The sequence below is a fragment of the Larus michahellis genome, chromosome 17 (genome assembly GCF_964199755.1).
Source record: "Larus michahellis chromosome 17, bLarMic1.1, whole genome shotgun sequence".
In the NCBI taxonomy this organism is placed as follows: Eukaryota; Metazoa; Chordata; class Aves; order Charadriiformes; family Laridae; genus Larus; species Larus michahellis.
In genome coordinates, this window is record NC_133912.1 from 5,635,206 (window position 1) to 5,658,712 (window position 23,507).

Here is a 23,507-nt window from a genome sequence, read left to right on the forward strand (position 1 = left end):
CTACTTCTACCAATAATGTTTAGTACAAATGATGTCACTAATAGTTTTATAGACTAAGCTTCAACAGCCATTGTCACATTGACTCTTTTCCAAGGCTCAAGTAACCAGGTCAGCAGTTACCTCTCTGATTCTCCTTCTTCCTCCTGCAAGTTTTCCAAAGGAGATGGGAATTCAAAGGTATTATTAGGTGTGCGGGGTGTGCCATCCATACAGTCATTAGCAGGTGGAGCTTCTCCAGTCTGCTTCAAACCTAAACAGAGAGTAAGTATGAAATGTCAAGAACCGTACCAAATTAGAGTATATTAGAGAACTTCAGAGCCTCTTCACAGCCTCTTGATTCACAGCCTCATTTCAACTTAGAGCTGGAGGAACTCGATTCCAAGGTTGGTAAAAAAATCTCAGTGACAAGTGTTTCCAGATGACACTGACTTGTGCATGCACCTGAGACTGTTTTTTTTGCTGCTAGATGATCCAATGACACAGTGATAGAACCCATCCAACAACAATTTCTGGCCATGATAAGATTGCCTAATTTGAACCAGAGATTACGTCAGAAGAGATGACTAAGGCTAAGAAGATCATGTTAATGACATAAAAACATTTCCTAATTTGTCAAGTTTGTTGCATCAGAAGTGTGCTTTGCATATACCATTCACAACACACTCTTTAACCATTCCTCTTTGCTAGTATCATCTACCTGTTTCACTGTCTTTGCTTCCTTCTGGAGAGGAAAAGGGACCCATTGCCAAAGGAGACATTGGGTTGGCAGGAGGGTATGGCGCATCTGTTCCATCACTGGAGGACCCACTCTGGCGCATCTTGCTAGAATCTGGTGGCTCTGGGCTAACAGAAGATGCTGTAGGTAAGTGCTTTGGATGTCGGGGCTTCTGCATTTCCATGGCTCTGCCAACTAAACAAACACAGAGTCGTTATATTGTTGAAAGAACTTTCACCCAATTTCAGAGACGAAGAGAGGAAGCATTTCAGGACAAAATTAAGTATGTGTGTCCTCAAAAACATGTTTCAAAACCAAAAAGTTTACTGAGTCTTCTTAGCATGGATTTTTAAAAGACAGCAGAGACTTTATCCGGCTTTCAGATTAATAGTTAGGGAACATATATTTCCTTGTCTGACATACTTGCACTGCTATCATGTCGACTCGGTCTCCTTGGTGGGCCAAGAATATTAGGAAAGCCTCTTCTCTTTCCTTTTTCTTCTCCTTCTTTCTCTTTCTTGATACTTTGCTGTAGTTAATACACAACAAAGAAAAGCAAAGCAAACACATGATTCATTTCTTCAAAGTCAGTTATTTACTGACATATTGACTTATTCTTTAAAAGTGCAGGAATTTGGTACAAGAGAATTTTATTTTTAACAAGTTATCGGGAGATCAACATCCTGCAGCATCATAGGCAAAGACAGACAATGAACAGACTATGATTGGTGCACAACAGGGTTAGCAGCACACAGCCACAGCATCTTAAGAGATACATGTGTTACAAGCAAAAACTCACACATCCTGTTTTTAACTTAACAGAACCTATAAACCACTCTCTTCTCTAGGGTAAGAGACCAATTTACAGTGACCAGTAGCACCTTGGTTCTCTAAGGCATAACATCTTGTGACTCCAAACCTCCACAAGCATACAGACTCTAATCTGGGAGGGAGAAATGCAATTTATCTTACCACTTCAGAAAGGCTGCAAACGCTTGATCTAGCCTATTAGCCCTGTCAGTGCAGAACTGCTTGTAACAGTCTTAACATTTCAAAGGAAGCTGCAACACTGATGAAAATAAGTAGCTACTGTGACCAGATACACCCCCATTCGGTGGGAGACGACTGAACACACCCACAGAGATGGAGTTTTGGTGGAAAAATTCATTATATAACTGGGAAAGTGTGGGTGGCAGGAAAGAGTAGCTTTCCTGCATCGTGAAGTATGAGGTTTTGGGCAAGTTTCTCAAAAAGAAAATTAAAGTATACAGGTCAACAGCCTGATTAGCCTTAATGAGATCCGGAGGTGATTCAAGGTTTCTCACCCAAAGTTTTAATAAGGCTAGAACTGTGAAAAACAAGCAGTTAGAATTCAGGCATACAGATAAAGAAAGAAAGCAAGCAACTCATTTCTAATTCATGTGTCTCAAAACATATGTAGAACCCAATTTCAACTGTCAGGTTTTCTGTGCATCTCAGTAATCCCCATCCTCTTGATGCAGCCATGAAGACTGTAAAAATCATACCAACTTCTAATGTGTCATGCAAAAGTGGATTTTGAATTCTAACGAAGCACCCAGGCTGGGTAGCTTTAAACAAACACACTCTGGCCACAACACTACTACCTTGATCTTCGGCAAGAAACCAATGCGACCACGCTTCTGCTCCAGGTTCCGAGGTTCTTTAACTTTGACTCCCAGGTGTTTCATGTAAGTAAGAATCACATACTGCATTGTGGAACTGCCAAATATATACAAAAAAAAAAGAAGATGGAGGATAAGGAGAAATGTACTGGGGAAAATACATTTTGTCAAGAAAATTAAAAAGATCAAATACAAAAGTTCTATTGAGAAATTAAAACATTTTTAGAGTAAAAGAACTTGGCATCTTTTTTTTTTTTTAATATGAAACAAGCTATCAGAAACAATGAGAAAGACTCAGCCAAAATCAGAATTTGTCCTCTTGCAAACAAAAGATGGAGTACAGGAGGTAAAAATAAAATTTTTATAATTACACAGAAGGTCCTAAAATGATATACTAAATATATATTTGAAGTCACATTACAGTTTTGAGTTATGGTAAAAATAAGTAACAGTAAAAGGTATGGTTGCTGTAAAAAGTATAGTAAAAACTACTCTTGTTAAGTTTGGATACATACAAACTGAACAAGACAAGTCACATACAGAAAATAAATATTAGACCAGATTGAAACAGCTACAAAACAAAACCAAAAGAAACAAACTCTCAACAACAGTAACTTTTTGAGCAACAAACTTCAGAATAAGAAGAGGTTGAGAGCAAGAGGTTGATGCTCTAAATTCAAATTAATTATGCCAGGGGATTTAGAAAATGAGCCTGTGGCTACAGCCAGCAGAGGGCTGTCTTGTTCTGCTCAGCAGAACACAGAGCCAGCAGAACAAGCATCAGCAATAGGGTTCTTCAAAGACTAAGCCCGCACAACATCCATTACCTCTTGTCTTCTTCCAAAGGCTGAGATGTCATCCTGAAAACAGAAAGAATTTAAAAACGAAACTCAAAAACCAAGTAACACCCACATTCACACACAGCATCAGCAGTTGTGGTCAAAGTGTCCTTTAGAACGTTGGAAAGTCCCAGTGGTTTCTACAACCCAAAAAAGGACTCTGATCTAATAATGCACAAGCTGACAATGGAAGCATTTCCTCTGTTATTTGAACAGTAGCCTCCTTGAAAAGATATGGATTTTTCCTAACTATTAGCTTATTTTTACCTATCATTACTCAAACATATGTTGATAGCAATCAGGGGAAGCAATGTAAATGTAGTGATGCCAAATTGCATCTAGTTCCCAATTCCTTTGCTCTGCTGCTGTCAGGTTCAGAGTAGAACCTCTTCCATCCCCGCAATTATGCTTGCTGTTACTCACAAGACTTCCTCAATTTTAGTAATAATCTGTTCTGCACATGCTCTTTCCTTCTCCACTGCATTCCGGTCACGAACTCTTTCTGCATCCAGCTTGGTTAGCTCTCCTTCTGCAAGGGTCAATCCCATACTTCGTTTCTGCCTGAAAAACAGGGAGACAGAAGCATCACTTTAAATTGAATACTGACCTGTAACAAGGAAAAGCAACCTCTTGTCATTCAGAGTGTCAAAACAGGTTTCACTATTGGTTTCTGTATGAAAATTATGAACTCATGATGTTTCTCCATAACATTTGCACTCACTATAAAACAAAGCTAAGATAGCCTTCAGAGGGATAAAGCTGTATATTTTTCAAGAGGCAGCTATTGCAAGGATCAAAAAAAAAGTAGTTACTCTTTTTGCAGCATCCCAGGCTGTATATTTGACGCATTACTTGATTTGAGACATTTTTATGTATGAAAAAGTCCATTATTGAACGCTTGTCTTGTTATGTCTCATGTTGGCACAGAGCTCTTATGACTCCCCATGTAAGGGCATATTAATTATCCAATTCTACTATGTGCCCATGACAGCTTTCTAAAGGGGATTATTTGGTGCCCAAAGGGGAGAGGGAAGGAAAAAAGGAGAAGGGAAAAAAAAATATAAGCTGATTATAAACACAATTAGTAAGAAGGATTTATATAACATCATCTAAGTAAAATATTTGAAACTGCCTCAAATAGCTTCAAGGAATGAAGAATCCAAGCTCTAAAATTGATCTTGCAATTGATTACTTGGAACAAACATTCTCAAAGTCTCAAAAAATATTCAAGGATTGGTTACAGGATGACCCTGGAGGCCCTCTCCAGTTGTATCTTCCTATTCAGTCCAAGATGAACTACTATGTCCATCGAGTTTGGACTTTCCCTGTATTGGACATGTTGACTGAGGACAGGTACGAATTAACTGAAAATTAGAAAACATTTAGAAAACAAAATTAGAAAAAATTAGCAACAGACAACTGTTGCTACCTGAAATCTTCCAGATTTCTTTGAACTTCTGGACAGACTTTATCTTGCATAGTTTGTATGAACTGGCGATGAAGCTCTTCAGGAAGGAGTTCTGGCCGCCTTCTTTCTGTAAATCAGAAGAGAAAAGTTAATAGATTATTCTTTTGAGAACAGTCCTTTCCACCTTAGAATAAAGTCACTCACGTGTATACTTTAACCCACCCAAGAGTGCCGTTTTGCCTTTCACTTGCTGATAATATGAACTTCAGTGCATTAAGTGTAAGTAGCTGTGGTCACATCCACTATCATATTAAAAAATGTATGTGCCTATGTGGCCAATGCTTCCCACCACTTACACACGTATCAGAGCAAACATAATGCCCTCCCCAAAAAATGCGAGAAGTATTTATTTGTCTCTCCCTGTAACACATGACACAGTATGTTTGAAGTAACCCCAAGTGCATTTCAGAAACTTGCTCAGACAGTAGAAACTGCAGAAATAGATACATGAGACAAGAGCATCCTACCTAGTTCTAAGGAGATTTCATCTGGAACTGGAACTTTTAGATTCTGTAAAGGAAAAGAAAAGCAGGGAGAACATACACAACAAACACCACCCCAATAAAACACACAATACAAAACATACAAGAAAATGCCCTCAAAAGCCAAAATCATACAACCTGAACACCTGGTGGTATTAAGTAGGAAGTCTCCCATCCTAAATATATTATATTACACAAGGATTATTTAATCTAAACATGTGGTAGTAGCCTCTGCTACACTATCTGGTAGTCCAACTCATGACAGTAAAGTTGTTTCTCAGGCTTTTCAACAGATATATAGAATGTCCCAATCCTTGAAATAGCCACGTGAATATATGCAGCAACTATTAACTAAAAGGCAATGTATAACAGCTAGAGCTTGCTTAAATATCACAAAACTATTTCTTATCAGACAATGCATTCCTTGTGATCTATTGAGCTGCCAGGCATCTGAGGCCATACATCATTCATTTTGCCGTATTCAGTGGTAACACGTAAATTAAAAAAACTTTTCATTTCTGAAGACTTAATTAACTCCTTAGTTTTTTCCAGTTCAGGAGAGTGGAGAAACGTAAAAGTCAACTTGCTAGATATGCCTGAAAACGAGGGAAATGACTGGAACCTACTGCAGCTCGGTCCAAGAAGAACTGGTAAAACTCAAGGAAGACACGCCGCGTCTCTTTGGAGTTGGTCTGCTTGTACAAGTCTGTGTAAAGGTAGCACAACTGTGGGAAACAGAAGGGGAAGAAATTAAGTGGTAACATGAGAATTCTTCTAACATCCCTAAGTCCAAGTTTTCTTTCAAACATTCCAAGGAATTCAGCATTGCTGGGTTGAAACTCTTTCTAGTTACCTTTAGCCATCTAGATTGTTCAGGTAATCCCAGCGAGGCTGCTCGGTAATCAGCGGAGAAGGGAAAGGTGGAGGGGTTGTGGGCATAGCAGGAGGAAGACAGATCAGACCTTACCCAGAGACAACTAATCCCACCACCTTAGGGTGGAATGAAGTGCTTTCAAGGGCTAAATGCTTATTTTTAAACAGCTAAATGTATAGGAGACAGCTATTTTCAGCCTTCTCTTCATTTAGCTGAAATACTCTCATGCCTGCACAGGATTTGCATTTCTCTCCTTGTCAATCCAGCCATGTCATTGACAACGCTACATAAGAACAAGGAGATCCTGATACGCTCTGGTTAAGGCTACCAATTTGGGCCAGGGAAACAATTCCGGAACATCTTACCAATGCTGCAGGGTCAAACTGGGACACCACATGATGCAGAAGAACAGCCAGGTGTGCTGGGCGAGATTTCAGGAGCTCAATGTTTTGGAAACAGCTGCACTGTCCATTAATCTATAGAAATACATGGAAACTATTTGAATTATTCAAGAAAGCTACAGTGAGAAAAACCAAGAAGCTTCGTTCCAACAGCTTAGCTCCTCATTTGTTTAATTAAAATAAAAACTGATCAATTCCAGTATCTTTTCAATGCCATTCTAATATCCCAGGAAGAGCTTACAATAGGAACACTTCTTTTAAATACTCTCCTGAACATTGAGTACAATATAATAAAATATAATTCAGAGCAAAGGACAGCTAAAATAACTCGGAATAAATACGTCAAAAGCCATGGCAGCTATACTGCAGTGACAATAACACAGAAGTCAATAGAAACAAACTAAGCAAAAGACAACTAAATAAAGCAAATTAATTTCTAGAAAGCTTGAAGCTATGAGCAGAAAGAGAGAGTAACAGAAAGAATCAAAGACGAGTTATTGTCAAAACACCCTGAAATGTTTTTATTTGGCAAGATCAGCCGTAACAGGAATCACAATCTCTACTTAATTCACCACACAAGAACTGCTCAATAAAAACAAGTCATGGAGCACTTGTAATTTACACACAGAGGAACAGAATTTTGGTCGAGGGGGAAAAGGAGTGATGAGGCTGAAAGTCATTCCCACCTGCTCCTGTTCAGTGTCGAAGTCATCATCCTCTGCTCCAATGATCTGAGGCCCCACGCGGGATAAAGGACTTCCAACACTGGATTGCGAATCCTGGGGTGAGTCAGGAGCGAGGGATGAGAAGGGGAAGGAAGGGAAGGAAGAAACAGAGTGCTATTACTCTCTTGGCACAGTAAAACTTCTTTAACAAGTTAGAGATGTTACTATCGCTTTTACTCTCCTCCTCAAAACTCAATGGAAACTCATGTGTCTTTACTCAACCTTGTCTAAATTTGCAGTTGTGACATCCCCTTATGAATGCTTCTCCCAAGTTGCAAGCATTCAGAAACATTAAATCAAATGACTCAAAACCAACTGCATAATCTACAGACATGAGCACACTAGGCATGTGGCATTATGACAAATGCCATCTTAGTACAAATGGAGAAATATAACTTTGGAAACTCAAGCAGGCGAGGGGAAAAATACTTCAGAAGTCAATCTAAGGAAGACGGGAATACATTCAGATAGGTCTGCGCTTTCAGCAGAATGTTTCACTTTTACCCGCTCTGGAGGCCCTCCCTGAGGCCACCCTCGTAACGACTAAATATCCTAACGACTGTTTCATTCACTGCTGGACTCAAGGAATAAAATATGTACAACTGCTCTACCAACTTTAGGTCCAGCTGTTTTACTGCTGTGTATATATTTCTTGCCTCTAAGTGGGCCTGCTCTTCAGCTCCATAAACATTTACTCAGCTAATTAACTTTCCCTGCACAATTTTAATCACATTTTATTTTCTAAAGCAAAGTTTATGCATGCTCCATCTAGAAAGCAGGAGAGAAAAACAGCAAGGTTTTAATGGGCACGTTACAGGAGATGCTGTTGTGACACTTTCTGTTTTGTACTCACAGTATCCTGAACCTCAGTCTTTTCCGGGCTCTCATCTGGATAAATCCGCTCCTTCAAGCCACTACGAGGACTCTGGGAAAGAAGGAAGTTCAGTTCTGGTAAGTACCAGCAAATCCAGGAAAATGAGAACTGCACAGTAAGTTTTTCAGCCACAACAGCCAAAACTTCTCCTTTCTCACAGAGTGAGCTGTTGAACAGCTGAGGTATGAACAAACTAAAACGTGTGACCTGCACGCGCAGTTTCAAAAAAATAACCCAACCGAATGTAGAAGCAGTTTCAGTAAGAAAGCTAGTGATATTGAACAACAGCAGGGCTGTAAAATCTACTAGTGCACCTGGCCTTAGCTTTCTCTTTGTTCTCTCCACGTCTTCTGCCAGTTTATGTAGTACCCACATTGCTAGCTCTCTGACTAGGCCCTTTTTTCAACATGCCCTCTGAAGAGGAAGCTCCAAGCAATGGGCTCAGTATTCCGGTGTAGTCGCACCAGTGCGCAGCAGAAGGGACTAGTAACTTTCCTCCGCCTGCTAGCAATCCTCTTTCCCATGTACCCCAGTAGACACTTGGCTTTATTTGCCAAAAGCAAGTGCTGTTGGCTCATTTTCAGTGTGTCCACAGTAGCACCTAGGTCTTTTCAGCTAGGCTACTACTCATCCTGTTGGTTTCCAGCCTGTATTGATGCATCAAGTTATTTCACCCAGCTGTAGAACTCTGGACTTCTTGTTAAACTTCAAGAGGTTTCCATTGCCTCCAATCCTTAAGTTTCTCAGAGTCACTTTGAAAAGCTTGAATGTTTGGTGTATCAATCACCTCCAGTGATCAAATACCATCCACAATACTGACAGGATTAAGTTTATTAGGAAGATAGCTATGAATTTTCTTCTGCTTTTATTATATACAAATATGAGTGATATCTAGTCAGATCTGGAGTTGGAGGAGGAATGTTTCAAAACAGTCGTGAATGTTCACATTTTGGAGGTATATCTGACCCACTTCCTTTCACTTCCAACTGCTAGCACAAATTTGTCTCCTACATCCTTAAGTTAAACAACAAACTTAGGCCAAAACCCAAGTACAGAGTCTCAATTCCTCTGCACTAATCAGATAGTGACTTAATTAAGGATTAGGTGCTCAGGCACACCAAAAGGGAGACCAGACAAGCACACAGATTGATAACTAATGAGTGAACAGACAAAGAGCCTTTACTGTTGGCAATAATCGACGCTTATTTGGTAGAAGTAAGGCTCTTCCCCACTTTCATGGCAACTTGCCCACTGACTGGATCTGAGTCACAGCTACCGCAATTGGAACATTACCATACTCTTAAAAGATTCTCTAATTGGCATCTCTGAGTTCTGAGAAAGATGCTGGCATCCATCTTTCTTTGTCTGGTTACAGGGACCATGCCAGGAAAATCTAATACTGGATAAAAACCCCAAAACCCACACTATTTCTTTCCAGTTCCTAATAGGAGTCCAACATAGTATGCTTCCTCAGGAAAATATTTTTGGTGTGTACTGAGAAGCCTATTCTAGTAATACACAGCATTACTGAGACATGAGTACATATGCATGATACACAGGACAACACAAACACAAAAAGTCTGCACAAGAAAACCAAATCCAAAAGGTATAGAGGCAAAGTCACAAAGCTGTTTAAGACTCACATCAGCAATGTCACTGCTTGGTCGAGAGGGGCTGTCACCACTGTAATCCAGTTTGCTCACACCATCCCCACTCTCTGCCTCCACTTCATTGATCTGCAGCGATTCCGTTGCAGACCTGGAGGACAAGACTCCATCCTGAAAAGATAAAGTGAGTTGGGAGACTGCACAGATTAAGTAGAATATTTTAAGAGGCAATCCTTAAACATTAGCTGTTTCAAAATCCAGCCAGTTCACATTACTTATAAAACTTTCTTCAGGTATCTAGAAAAGGCTGCAATACTTTTCTAAGAGAAGACAACATAAAATCGCAACAAGTTTTAAGGACTTATAACATTATAGGCAGAGGGAAAACAGGAAAAATATACCACTTACGATTTTTTTTTCAAGAGCAAGGCTGTTTTAACCTCCCAGTTATTTGTTCTCCACTCTAAGAATGACTTCACAGGTTTCTTTTAAGTTGTATTGACAGACGGACTAATAAACACATCATAGTCTGCACTTACTGTTTTAAAGGCAGTTTTTCACAGATGGTTTGAAAGTCCATTGTAAAGTCTTCTTCATATACTGACATTGCACTGTATGGCTTGACAGCCTCTGCAAGCCTAATTACAAGTCTCAACTCTAGAGGGTGCAATTTGCCTGTACAAGCACAGAAGAGCATGGCAGGGAACTCCTGCTTGCCCAGAACACCATCATCCCCCAAGAATTTCCACCCGGAACATACCACGGAGAAGCCTGACACATTCTGTTACCTGAGCACAGCCTGTGGCTTTGGACAACTGCTCTTGCAGCTGAGGAATGTGTTTCTTCGTTTCCTGTATCTCTTTGAGCAGTCGCGTGGTGGGTGATCGGCTATACTCTTCTTGCAGAGACTGAAAAACAATTTTATGAGCTTTCACTCAGTATCTCTTTAGTATCAAAGCTTAGAACTACAACCTACTATTAAACTTCATTCCATTTAGAAATTTTAAATAATAAACAGCACACCTCCACACCTACCAAGCAGATGCTACAGAATGTCTATTTCACATAGTTCTCCACTCTCTCCTGTGCCATATGTAAATAACCACATTCTAGAGATTTACTGAAATCTCTCAGTAAGAGTGAAAGATGCTTACTTGCCCAAGGATTAGATCAGATTGACAGATATGTACATTTCCACTTAAGAAAGCTCCCACAATTCTTTTTTTTTTACTCCATCAAGGATTAAAAACTCAAGAGCCGATCAGTAAGAGTGACTAGATCTCTGATGTTAGGTCGGTATATAGAAAAGCTAAGCTGAAACACAGGCTATGCAAGGGAACGTTGAAGATGCTACTAAGTAGTGATTCAACACCCGATCTTTGTATTTACGTCATACCCTTCACCCCTCTCAAACTCGTGCAACTCCAGTATACCTGCAGCCGCTCCTGCTCCTTCTGTAGCATCTTTCTCAGAATCTCCACCTTCTGGTTGTGGACAATATTATTCTCCTCCTAGAAAATATGGAGAGATTAAGGGTCGGGTTTTTTGGTGGAGTTGGGAAGAAAGATAAGGAAAATGGATATGCCTACTTTTCATCTACTTAGTAAACACAGCCTCTGAAAAGCCCTACAAGAAGCAATTCAAGTTTCTAAATCATTTCTTTATGCATTCTTTCCTACATTTGAACACAGCTATCAACATTTAAAAAGAAAATAGCAAAAACAGACAAACAGGAAGTGTTTTCTTATTTGCTTTCCCTGCTCTTCTTTGCCACATGTCTGCATACCTCACAATCCACTTTTAATAGAAGTTACAGCATGACTGGCTTGGGCCAGACAATGTATAAACTCACATCATGCAAACTGCGGTGTATCTCAAAGACAACCTGTGAATATCTCCTCAACTGGCTTTGTATTATCTCAGATGGGACTGGATATTTTTACTTGCAAAATGTTTTTCCCCATGTGATTAAATGCCCACTGGGTGGCAGGATAAATATTCCAATTCCAATCTGTGACTCATGCAAGTACAAAATAATTCAAGAAAAAAAAACCAAAACATGACTACATTTATGTCTATGCTGCTTCTTTGGAAAGAGAGCTTTAAATCTTACCCCGACAAGCACTGGGCTAGTTATCCTTTCTGCATTTCCTGATGTGCCAGGTGAATGAGGAGATGTCATGATGGGAGACATATGCCCAAATGCTGCCAGATCTACTTCAGAATCAGCTAATGGAATCTGGGGCGACCCTGGTGGGCGCCCCTGCACAGTGAGAGCTACATAGGAACCCGCTGCAGGGAGAACAAGAATAATTAACTTTTCAGACACACGTGCAGATTTCTATGGTTGCTGTTTCTCTGGTTGCCATTTCCCCCTAGAGACAAAACTCAGACCATTCTTCACCCATTCAGTTCCACCTAAACATGAGGAGGAACTTCTTTGCTGTGAGGGTGGCAGAGCCCTGGCACAGGCTGCCCAGAGAGGTGGTGCAGTCCCCATCTCTGGAGACATTCAAACCCACCTGGACGCGTTCCTGTGCCACCTGCTCTGGGTGACCCTGCTCTGGCAGGGGGTTGGACTAGATGATCTCCAGAGGGCCCTTCCCAACCTATGGTTCTATGATTCTTTGAAGCAGAGAACTTGAGAGCACTGTCAGCTCCGTTTTAGAGATTTCTGTTTAAATTTCAGGTAATCCAAAAAGTTTCACGATAATCATCCTTAATAAAAGCACAAGTCCAATTCCTAGTCTATCAGGTTACACTCACAGTTATATATATGCTCATGCGGCAAAATAAACCGTGCTAAGGTGAAAGGAACCACTACCATCATCTTCCTTGTAAGAATGCACTTCCCTTAGAAATGCCAGCACTTTGCAAGCATCATACAATAATCTACATTAATAGTGCCTTAATGGCTATCATATTTAAGGTGGAATCAAAAGATGGGAAGATGCGTAGGCAGGTTTGATGGTAACTTCAAACATCAAGCTAAGGAGAAGCTGCAGAAGCATGTATCAGCTCAAGTCTGAGATATCAAAATTACCCCAATTTCACTTCACTGTTTCATACCACCCTTTACCTCTCAGCATGGGACACGGTTAGACCTTGTCCTTGTCACTTGATAGCTGAATCGGTCATTGGCCCTTCAAATTATGCCTTTCATGCTTTAAAGGAGCACAGTGACAAAAATAGTAACCTGCCTTTACTTACACTTGATCAGCTTTACCACCTCCAAATGGTTTGAATGTGTTACAAGAGTGCCATTCACCTGGGGGTAGGGAGGAAGTTAACAGTGTTTAGCTACTGATTTCCAACCAAAGGTACCCACACACTTCACAATAAGCACGTAGAATGAGGAACAGTGTTTTCTTCCTCCCCGCCATCTCCATTACTGTCTTTCAAGTCACTAACAGATAAACAATTTGTCCTTTTAACAGTTTACCTCAGTGAGCAGAGCTCTGCAGAAAGAAAACAATACACACATAACAAAGAATACCAAGCAACCAACCAAAAAAAAAAAAAAGCAATCCACCTCTGACTGGGCAGAAAAAAAAATAGGGTAGCTAATTTAATTCATTATTTTAAATGCCTAGTTGGAATCCCAGCTCTATCTGTGTCAGTAGCTGCTGTAGCACAACCGTCAGTTTGCAGCAATATTTTACATAGTCTTTTCAGTTACTGACTTGATTTCTAAGTTGTTTGGCTCTAAAAGAGAGCACAGATCTGGGGGCAGTTAGGGGAGAAACAATAATCCAAGAAAACTATTTATTGACAGGTGATTATTAATAACTCTGTTGTTTCTCTCCCCTGCCACTTATGATTTTATTGTACGTGCAATACTTGAACCTTGTAGGATGCTGAACTCATCCATAAAGTTCTGAAATAAGAGTCATCTGCACAACAAAACTAACGTTCATCAGTGACCGTTCCTCTATCCCACAGGCAAATGCAAACATCACAGCAGACATATCAATTACATTCTTCAGGGAAAGAGCTCCTTTAATACAATGGATCCATTTCTCTGATGATTTGAATGCCCTTACCTTGATAATTCTATCACCTGTTTGCACTCCAGCCCGCATGGCTGCTCCATCTAGAGAGGCAAAAAATGATTTTGTTCTGATTTCAATACAAACACTCAAAGGAAAAATAGTTTAAGCACTTCTGTAGTTCCACGCAAAGCTACTTCCCACACTCACCCAAGCTTCCTGTCTCTATCAGATTAAAATCTCCCAGTATCTAGACTAGAGCAGTTCTGTTCTCGTTTTGCAGTGGATGCATCAAGCCACAATCCCACCACGTTCCAAGGAGTCATTTGCTTCCTCTCAGATGCACGTCATCAGTTTCCAAATAAATCACACACGGAGGAGATGCTTCACATCATTCCAAACAGTGCAATGCTCTTTGTCTTTGCACATCTATTCCGAAGCTGCAGCTATCTGACCCATGCAGAAGACAATTGGAGTTTTCTCCTCCACCTCATGCACATGTTTCTTTGATACACCTGACAACCACCTAGGCTGCTCCCTGGCTAGCACATTTAGCAAGTCTGCTTACCTTCTTTGACGGACTGCACGAAGACTGGATTGTCTCCACTGACTGTCAGCCCAAATCCGTTCTCATCCCGTTGGATAACAACACACCGTTGAACAAGACCTGCATACGAAAGGTGGGGAAAGGGCAGAAGAAAGAGAAGGAGAGAAATACAAAGAGACACAAGCTAGGCATCAATCCAAAACCTTATCCTCCTAGATAATCACAGAGTACTGAAAGAAACTGGTACGATACAACAGAGGGAAAAATATATGAGAGACAGAAACAGGGCATCAGTCCAGAAACAGATAGGAATGTCAAGACAGGTCAAGCTTATTGCTTCAGTTACACAAAACAGAGATATACAACAGCAGAGATGCAGACAGCTCTGGCACATCAGACACAACTTGAGGTAAAAGCAGCTTTTAAAGAAAAGCAGCTAGGTACACAAACAAGTACAATTTCCCTTTGTCTGTATTAATAGTTCTTCAAACTGCAGCAGAGGGCTGTCATGTTCCAGTACACCATCAAACACCAAACAACTTTTACAAGCTACTCTAAAAAAGAAGTCACTAACATCAGCGGGTTGGACTGAAACAGATTTATTGATCAGGAAAGTTCTCCCCATTCTCAGCAAAGATCTCATCTTGGGGGCACCTTCTGTTCCAGATGAGAATACCGTGAAGAACCAGAACAGCAGCAATAAAGAAATACAAGCCACAATTACTACACTGACCAAGACTTCTGAAATCAAGACCATGCTTCCCACTGAGCTACTGAAGTACAGGGCCAAAATCCCAGGAGATGCGAGTTTGAATCTGCTCCTCCTTGAACTTGTTATGTGACATCAAAGGTAAATTATGTTGTTTCCCTGTGTTAGGATTACTCAGTATAATGTGCACGTAAATACTGTTGCAGAGATAAATGTACTTAGTAGGTGCAGCATTTTGAAAAGCTGAAATGTTGTGTATGTTGGGTTTTTTTCACCTGAAAACGAAATAAGGGGAAAATGAAACAAGCCAAAGCAACAGTCCTGGCATATTCATTGCAGAGCAGTTTCCTAGGAACATCTGCAAAAAGCCTACCACAATGGAGCCCTTATCTTGAAAAGCTACTTTAGGAACTCTGCAAACTGCTTCACGGATGTTCTTTTATTTACACAGCAGAAATTACTAGCTACTAAACATCACCCTTACTTCTAACAGCTTGCTTTGCTTCTTCATTTCTAAAGCCACAGCAGGCAAAATTCTTACACCAGCATCTTGAGAAAGAATTGGAGTTCTCCACAATCAGGTACCAAAACTGTAGCAGTAGGATGGAGGGGGCAAAGCGAAATGTGAAGATGCTGCCCCAGCAAGACTGTCTTTTCTGTAATCATTTTTAAGGAATTAAATGTAACAGTCATACCCATGTCTTAAATTACTCTCTGGAATCTTGCACCACTGCAGCTCCTTTCACTTCTCTGTAGCAACTCCTAATGGAAATGAGGAGCCTCAAGTGAAAATACTGTCTGCCCAGTCAGCCCTGTTCTCCTTGAGTGTGGCATATATGAAAAATGGGTGTGGGAGTAGTAGAAAAGGTTGCATTCCAGCACTTCTGCAGCAGTCTGGTCACAGTATCATATCCCAGCAACTCCCCTTCTGTCGATAAAGTAGAAGCAAATTACGCTACACATAGTGATCTGCAGTGAACTGATGGACTGGATGCGAGGTGAAAGCAGACAAGAGGGAAAAAACCCCACCATCTTTCACACCCTCTTTATATGGTTAAGTGAAAGAACATGCCTCTCCCTTCTGCACCTCCCCTTTTTCTATACAACCTAGCTTCTTTAAGTCTCACTTCACAAGAATGATGCCCCAGGGTGGGGTGTGGGAAAGAGAACATATGCCATTTCATAAAAACAGCTCGTTTTAAACCCTGCTGCCAGACGTACAGGTTTTATGAGTAAGACACTAACTAATCTTTTGACTCACAAGAACTGTCCTTGTTTAAAGGCACAGTATAGCTCTGTGTACTCGTTGCTCTTCCACCTATTTTCTTGCTTTTCCAGAACCAATAACCCTTGGATCTACTGACAAGTTTCCTCCTTGAATGAACCTGATGCCAAAGCAGAGGCAATGCAGTAGGAGATGTAACATAAACTGACCTTACAGAGTATAATTTAAGTTCTACAAATAATCAAGTTAAACTGTTTCACAACACAAGTTTCAACTTCATCCAAGACCTCCTTTTAATTTTAGAATGGGGAGGCAACTGAAATTAGTATAACTCGAATCCAAATTGGTCCATATTTGTTCTTTTCAGACAAGAAGCAGGCACTTACCCCTTCTCCTAACACAATATAAAAGGCTGGAATGAAGTCTAGGTAGGTCAGCTGAGAGATACTGTGCTTCATTGACAGTGATGCACAGCAGCTTTATAGCTATTTTAATGAAGTTATCTGAAAGTTTCCTGCAGGTTACACTATTACCTGTAGAACTAGATCAGCTTTGATAGCACTCCCTGTCTGAACCAGGTGGACTGAAAAGAGCGGCCTTCAAGTGCTCTCTTTTACTCTGCTGTGAGGAAAAATTAGCAAAGATATCCACCAAATCTGTCATTTGCTCACTTTTGTTCTTTAAGTAAAATACATTCAATTTGAAATCTGCTTAGTGGTGGAATTTTAAAACCAGAGCAGCAATGTTTTCATAACCCACATCTTGTACCTTGAACACCTCATTAGACACTCTGGAAATGGACTGAAAGGAAAGCCACAAGCCACTGAGAGCACAATGACACACAACGTGAAGTTTTCAATAGCTGTTACTGTCACACCTAGATATCACAAGTACACACAGGAACTCTTATATTAAATTACTAACTAAACCGACTTCGCCCACTTTAATTAACTTCTTTGAGTTTGGGGCAACATTGAAGAGTCATGTTAGCAAGTGGCAATCAGCCTTTCATTCACCCTTTTTGCTCTCATGTTCCAATTCTTAGCATTCCCTGGATAGAAGTCATGAATTATTAATTTTGAAATATCTTACCACGATATTTCACTTTTTCCAGCTCATGCTTAGTAAAGACTACAAAGTCAACAGAACCCACCATTGATAGTACTCAAAATCATATCAATAATAACATTATTCCTGCATACGCTTTCAAATGACAGTATCTTGATGGCATGAAATGAGGCGGCATCACTGTAACTATGCTTTTAGTACACAAAATCAGACTACATGTTCATATCTTGAGTGGATTCATAAAATTCTGTGGAGAAAAAAAATAAATCTTAAAAATCCTTTTCCATCCTCCTGCATACTATAATTCCCTGAACTCACTGGTATAACCTCAAGCCAAGAGCACAGTAAAGTAGCTAACCGTGTGCCGTAATCAAAGAGGTTTAAGATTAAAAATGAAAGCAGTTAGAAATTACCAGTCTCAGAAAAAAAGGAATTCCAAGAAAAGCTAAAACGATCACCTCTTCAGTAGGTGGCACTATTCCCTCTGCGACATAGTGGCTCAGTTCTCCAGCCCCATTACAAGTGTGCTTTTTGGATAGCAGGGAAGGGTAAAGTCCAAACTTCTCAAGGTCATGGACACACCACGGTAAAAACGATTGTCTCAAACAGTTTTCCCAAATACATTTCGATTGCCCAAGAGCTTCTCTAGTAAAGACATCATTTACCTTCTCTTCTACACTTTCTAAATATTTGTAAGTTAATAAAATAGGAGATTTAATTTCCCTAGCGGAGCACAACAAATAGAGCAGGGGTTCATTCTAAAAACCTGACTCACTAGGAAGAAGGTGACAGGAATTGCATCTCCCATAATACAATGTAGCTTTTCCTCTAATGAAACTGTGTGGGACATGGCATGGGAGGAGACTTGTGAACTGTAACCTCCCTGGAGGCATGAAGCCACAATGGGAAAATGCAATTTAATACAGTGATTTGAAATGAATCAGTCAATAAACAAAAACAAACTCCTTGGGGTTTTAAGAATGTCCAAATGTTTCACTTCATTTGGGAAGCTTTACTTCTATAAAATGTTTTCAGAAACGCTGCTCCACAAAATTAATAAAACTGTCAGTTTTTATAAAGAAAATTTCTCATAAGATGAAATTCTGAATTTCACTTAGTTTAGGTATTACTGTGATCTTCATACCAAATGCCATATTAGCAGCACTCTTCAGATTCTTCCACTAACCTTGTAACAGAAGTCACGTAAAGTCAGTGCAAAAACTATATTGTTTGAAATTAGCGCAGTGTACAGTGTCTTGATAAAACCGTTAGTAACAATGGCACCGAATACCGTATATAAAACAGGACTCGGTAACCTTTCTAGAAAAGAAGAACCATGTATTTTAACCATGATAAATAGGACTATCTGCTCCCATGGCAACGACACATTCAACCCCTGTGGTTGAGTGCCCCTTGCACTCCCAGCCCTTTCTGGCTATTATAAGGGTAGTGATGAGGGGCTCCCAAGAGTCCTTTTAAGAGTCTGGAAAAATAGTGGCCACAACATAGAGACACAAGGCCAAGATGAACGGCAAGAAACAAAACAGGATGAGTAAGTTCAATTTAAAAACATCTTAACAGAGGTAAAATCTGGGACTTCAGAACAATAACAATTTAAAAACTTATCCCAAAGTTAGAGAGAGAATATGTGAAAGAGTATATATAGAGTCTAGGCTAATATTTGGGCCAGAAACTGATCATTACTAAATATAAAGGAAGATATCTTTGGAGAGCAATCAAGTCATGGTGAAAAGGGAAGAGTAACTGATATCTCACCTACCACACCCTGAAAGCTATTTCCAATTTTAAGTTCATTTAAGAGACAAGAATTCTACTTCCAGAAACAGGTAGCAAGTATTGTGAGAGGTTATGGCACTAATTAGTAAATTACAGCATATCTGAAACTACCTTCAATTTCTCTCCTGATCATCTAAATTTCGTTGAATACACAGATAAGAGATAATTGGATTTGTGGAAGAAAATATCACACTCTAAGTTTCATATGACTATAAATCAACTTCTGTACATTAGAACAATTTCCTACATAACCACTCTGCTCCCCCCCCAAGCCACTCATATACTTCAAGAAATTCTGGCCTCTTGCTCCTTAATTAAGAATTTCAAGAGGTAAGAACAAACACATACACAAAAGCCACACCTCCTTTTTCTGTTGTCATTCAAGACTTTTCTATTATTCACTTTCCAATGGCTAGCCATAGAAAGAGCCAGCTAACATCCAGTCAGCAGCAAGAAAAATATCAGTACAGTATTTCTACTTGTAGGTTTTTAAATAGTTTGGTCCCATCCAAAGCAAACAGCAGACTTCTCTACACATACCACAGAACCTGGGAAAAGTAGAGGGTAGAGACAAAAGGCAGGGCAAGGTCCAACACAGCAAAGGCCACTGGAAAGGAAGGATGAGTGGAAACTGCTCCCATAGATACTGGACATGGATAGAGCATCTGCAGGAAATTTTGGGGGAAGTAAAGGCTTACGTTAGGAAGTCATGTTTCTTTCTGCCATACAAGAAAACCCAGAACACTGTACAGACTGAGGGAGAAGTATAAACACAGATACATTCCATCAAGCATACCAAATGTTTCCTGTAATTAACCTACAATAGTTTGACAGCACCTCCAGTATATTATGGGTAAGCAGCATTAGGCAAAAATTAATGCAGGTCCAAGACACGGGGATTTAGTCAACCTAACTTCACTGTCAGTAACCAGCATCTACCTGGCAAGAGGAAGAACTGGTCAAGGCTTCAATACAAGCTCATCAGAAGCACCATCCCAAAACATATGCTTTTCAAACAGGCCCTTTCCCTGTTCATTCTCTCTGAGCACAGGAGAAAGAGTTACAAGCTGCAGCAAGCCAGGTCTCCCTAAGACAGGTTTCCAGCTCTACTGAAGCAAATCAAGGCACTCTCAAAACCTGTTTACAGTTTCTGAGGAACAGCCTCACACCCTGAGGAACATGACTGTCATATTACTATTATTGATTTATTTTTAAAGAAAAGTACGTGATTCAAAATTTCAGGGAAAGTTAAGAGATTTCATTTTCACAGAAGGAACAGATCACACCTCCCTAAACTGCACCAACTAAAAGGCTTTTGCCAATATGCCTACGTTGGTTTAGAAGGAACCCTTCAGGGTTGGTGGGTTTTGAGTTTGGGCGTTCTTTTCCTTTTATTTTTCAGCGTTCCTTAGAACCAGAGCTATGACAGCATCATTTTGTATTACATAGGTGTTTTAAGAAGTTGGATCACAGCCATTAACACCTGGCAGTTTTATTCTGGTGAAACAATAAAGCTGATGCTGGAAGAGTCATTGCATGTGTCCAAAAGCCCACAGGAGCTTATGCAGCAAGCAATTTTCTCAACAGAGTAAAATCAGAAAGTATCACAGTGTGTTTTAAATAGCAAGAAAAAAAAAAAGAAAGGGAAAGAAAGGCAACCCATAGCTGGAGTCAAGGCAGAGCTAGACATGCACACTTAGAAACACAAAATGTAGCAGTACTGGCCAGATTCAGCCTAGGTCCAAGGGTCTTAAGGAGCTGCTAGGATCCAAAAGACCACCCACCAATTTGTGAAAACTTATTACCTTCTGATTTCTAAGATATGAGTGCAAATACCTTTAGAGATCAGAGATTCAACAAGTCGTTAACATAAAGGTACGATGGAGAGAGTGTCACAGCCCAAAGACTGACGTATCTGATAGAAGTTAAAGAAGGAGGATAAGCAAACAGGCTGTATTTGGTAGGTATTCTTTCTAACAGCATCCATTACAGTGTACTGACAACATAACGATGTGTGGGGCTACTCCTATCCCAAAACGTTATGTGCCAATTCATTCCACTCTACAAGCCCACAAGACAGTAGTAATACACAACACAGGACTGCCATGGAAGTTACTACCTCTTTGGAACAAAGAATGGTGACGTTCCTGTTCTTATATTTTCCCACTTCTGTGAAACATGAAAAGGTAGTGACATGAGATACTCTACAAATAATGCAAAAAGATGAACTGCTGGCTCATCCAGATTAACCTCCACAGTTAGAGCAAGACACAGACTTTTCTACAATCACAAAAACTCTTCTGGAGTCCATCATGAGCTACGTTCTCATACAATGCCAAAAATACAAGATCTCCAAGAAGGGCAGCCCCAGCAAGTTTTCCCAACTATCAACAGATAACAGGAGAATCCAGGTGACAGCCTGTTCTTGCCAGGTACATGTTAGTTTCCAGCCACTACAAAAACTACAAGCTGATAGCAACATTTAAACCCAGTTTCCCACTCCCTGCTGCAGAGCCAACCATGCGGATCATATAAAGGATAAAAGCCTTGGGTGCACAGACAGAAAGCATGGAGCAGACTGCAAAGGTGCAAGGTTGCAGCAGCTGCTTTAGCTTACCATACGTCTCGGATCTACTCTCCTCCGAACTAGACTTTGTCTTCTTGGAGGAGCTATCTGCACGAGAGCAGGAGAAAAGGAGAGAGAGATATAGAAAATATGGAGACCAAACATGAGAAAAAAACTTCATGAAAAACACAGACTGATTTATTAGGTTAAATCGTGCAAAACACAAATAAGATGTGAACAAAACATAGGTGAAACACTTGGAATAAGGGGTGAATAATACGAGCATGAAGACACAGGTAACACCACAAAGAATCTATTACAGAATCTAAGACACAATAAAAGAAGTTCTCTGCAATGAACTACAGAAAGTATTTTGGATAAAAAACAGTCCAAGCATAGAAACTCTGATAATGTTTATCTCCAGAGTCAGTGGAGACATATGCATAGTAGTTCTGCATTCTGCATTCACCCCTTAAAGAGAAAAGAATTTTATGAAGGCTACAGTACAGAGTTCATTTATCAGACCAGATCACATCGTAACAGTGGTGCCAGGTAACAGCTCTCAAAATTGGAATGACTCTCATCAAATTAAGATTAGAGGATTCCTGAAGCTTGCTTCTGAAGAAAACAAATTCTTTCTACAAAACAGGTTCATAGCCTGAGACCTCCCCTGAGCTACGCCAACCTGAAATAATTTTACGTTACTTATTCCCAAGGACAAAGGAAAAGAAGACAAGCACTAACTCAGATTTTCTCCCTTACAGGATTTATTTTTTTTAAACCAACATTAAAAGCCCATTTTAATTTATTTGTGCACACTAGGAAGGAGTCATGCAGATAGTAGCAGAAAGCATTAACGAACAAGATGGTTTAAAAACATCAGCTTCAAATGTCTTGTGCAAAAAACACATTCTACAAGTTCTTCCACCTTCACATTCAACTCTCATGTCTTCCACAAGCCCCAGGGAAAAGACTGGACTAAACAGCAGAATGCACAGACATGAAAAATGCACATTGCATGGGGCCAGGAGGCTCAGACAAGAGCCTGTCATGCATTTCATGAACGTACACAGCAGTCACTGGGTTAGTGTTTCAGAGAGAATGAAGAACCCCTGCATGCACCCTAATTCCCAAGACAGCACTGGACAGGCTTACCAAATTGACCCTAATTTAACCTTTTGAAATGTTAAAAAAAATAGGATAGCATATCCTTTAAAAATAGATGTTTGTCTTAGAATATATCGTGTTGGAAAGTACAAATTCACTTTATGAGTGATAGAGATGGATCACAATCCACAAAGTCTCAAAAGAAACCCCAAAAAACCAAAAACCAACAAACCCCATCAAGGAATACCAGCCCTAGTCAAGCCTATAACATCTCCAATTTCACACTTCAACTGAAACAGCCAAAAGAACTACTCACAACTAATTACAGTATTTGCCTACTGAAATTCCAGACTAACTTTTCTGAAAGAGGAAGGAGTTATAATTATTCACTGATACCACTAATCTAGGTTTATTCTTGCACAGTTAACAGCTGGTTTGTAGATGAGCATGTTTAAAAGCAAGCCCATATTCATTTTGATGCCCGCATGCTTCAAAAAGGCTTTGGAATTGCAGAACAACGCATTTCTGAAAACCACATTTGTTGACAAATTAAAATAATTTTTATTCCACTCCTCAGTACTTCTCAAATTGAAGTCTAAATTTTCACCTGTAAAATTTTAGGACTTTACCTGTCGGATCAAAGTCGTGCGTACTACTGCAGCGTTCAACCTTCTGTTTCTTGTCAGCTGGAGACTCTCTGCTCAGAATGCTGCCGTGTCTGTGTCAAAGCAAAGCAGAGGACCCTGACTACTGGACCACAGAAGCACTGCCTAACTGGCAAGGCTTTTGGAAATAACCTTAACCAGCTCTGCTCACTACCAAGGAATTTAGATTAAAATGTACGTATTAAGTTCACGTAAAAAATTTATTC

The 23,507-nt window shown here is 40.0% G+C and overlaps 1 protein-coding gene across 8 annotated transcripts in view; it reads right to left on the minus strand.

Annotated features, from left to right (window-relative positions):
- The window catches only part of ARHGEF12 (Rho guanine nucleotide exchange factor 12), a 76,867-nt gene that overhangs the window by 18,743 nt on the left and 34,617 nt on the right, over window positions 1–23,507 (minus strand). For 3 of the 8 annotated variants that reach the window (XM_074561394.1, XM_074561393.1, XM_074561399.1), the window contains 21 exons: window positions 23,266–23,354; window positions 21,581–21,637; window positions 14,186–14,284; window positions 13,672–13,721; window positions 12,839–12,896; window positions 11,742–11,920; window positions 11,062–11,139; window positions 10,417–10,536; window positions 9,665–9,799; window positions 8,001–8,072; window positions 7,109–7,201; window positions 6,387–6,497; window positions 5,774–5,872; window positions 5,133–5,175; window positions 4,627–4,732; window positions 3,621–3,758; window positions 3,186–3,218; window positions 2,341–2,455; window positions 1,139–1,244; window positions 698–910; window positions 121–250 (listed from right to left, as the gene is read on the minus strand). In XM_074561394.1, coding sequence (XP_074417495.1) covers window positions 121–250; window positions 698–910; window positions 1,139–1,244; window positions 2,341–2,455; window positions 3,186–3,218; window positions 3,621–3,758; window positions 4,627–4,732; window positions 5,133–5,175; window positions 5,774–5,872; window positions 6,387–6,497; window positions 7,109–7,201; window positions 8,001–8,072; window positions 9,665–9,799; window positions 10,417–10,536; window positions 11,062–11,139; window positions 11,742–11,920; window positions 12,839–12,896; window positions 13,672–13,721; window positions 14,186–14,284; window positions 21,581–21,637; window positions 23,266–23,354 — 2,124 coding nt within the window. Of the gene's footprint in view, window positions 1–120; window positions 251–697; window positions 911–1,138; window positions 1,245–2,337; window positions 2,456–3,185; window positions 3,219–3,620; window positions 3,759–4,626; window positions 4,733–5,132; window positions 5,176–5,773; window positions 5,873–6,386; window positions 6,498–7,108; window positions 7,202–8,000; window positions 8,073–9,664; window positions 9,800–10,416; window positions 10,537–11,061; window positions 11,140–11,741; window positions 11,921–12,838; window positions 12,897–13,671; window positions 13,722–14,185; window positions 14,285–21,580; window positions 21,638–23,265; window positions 23,355–23,507 lie in introns of all 8 variants that reach the window. The other 5 variants (XM_074561397.1, XM_074561391.1, XM_074561396.1 and 2 more) reach the window with 2 other exon arrangements.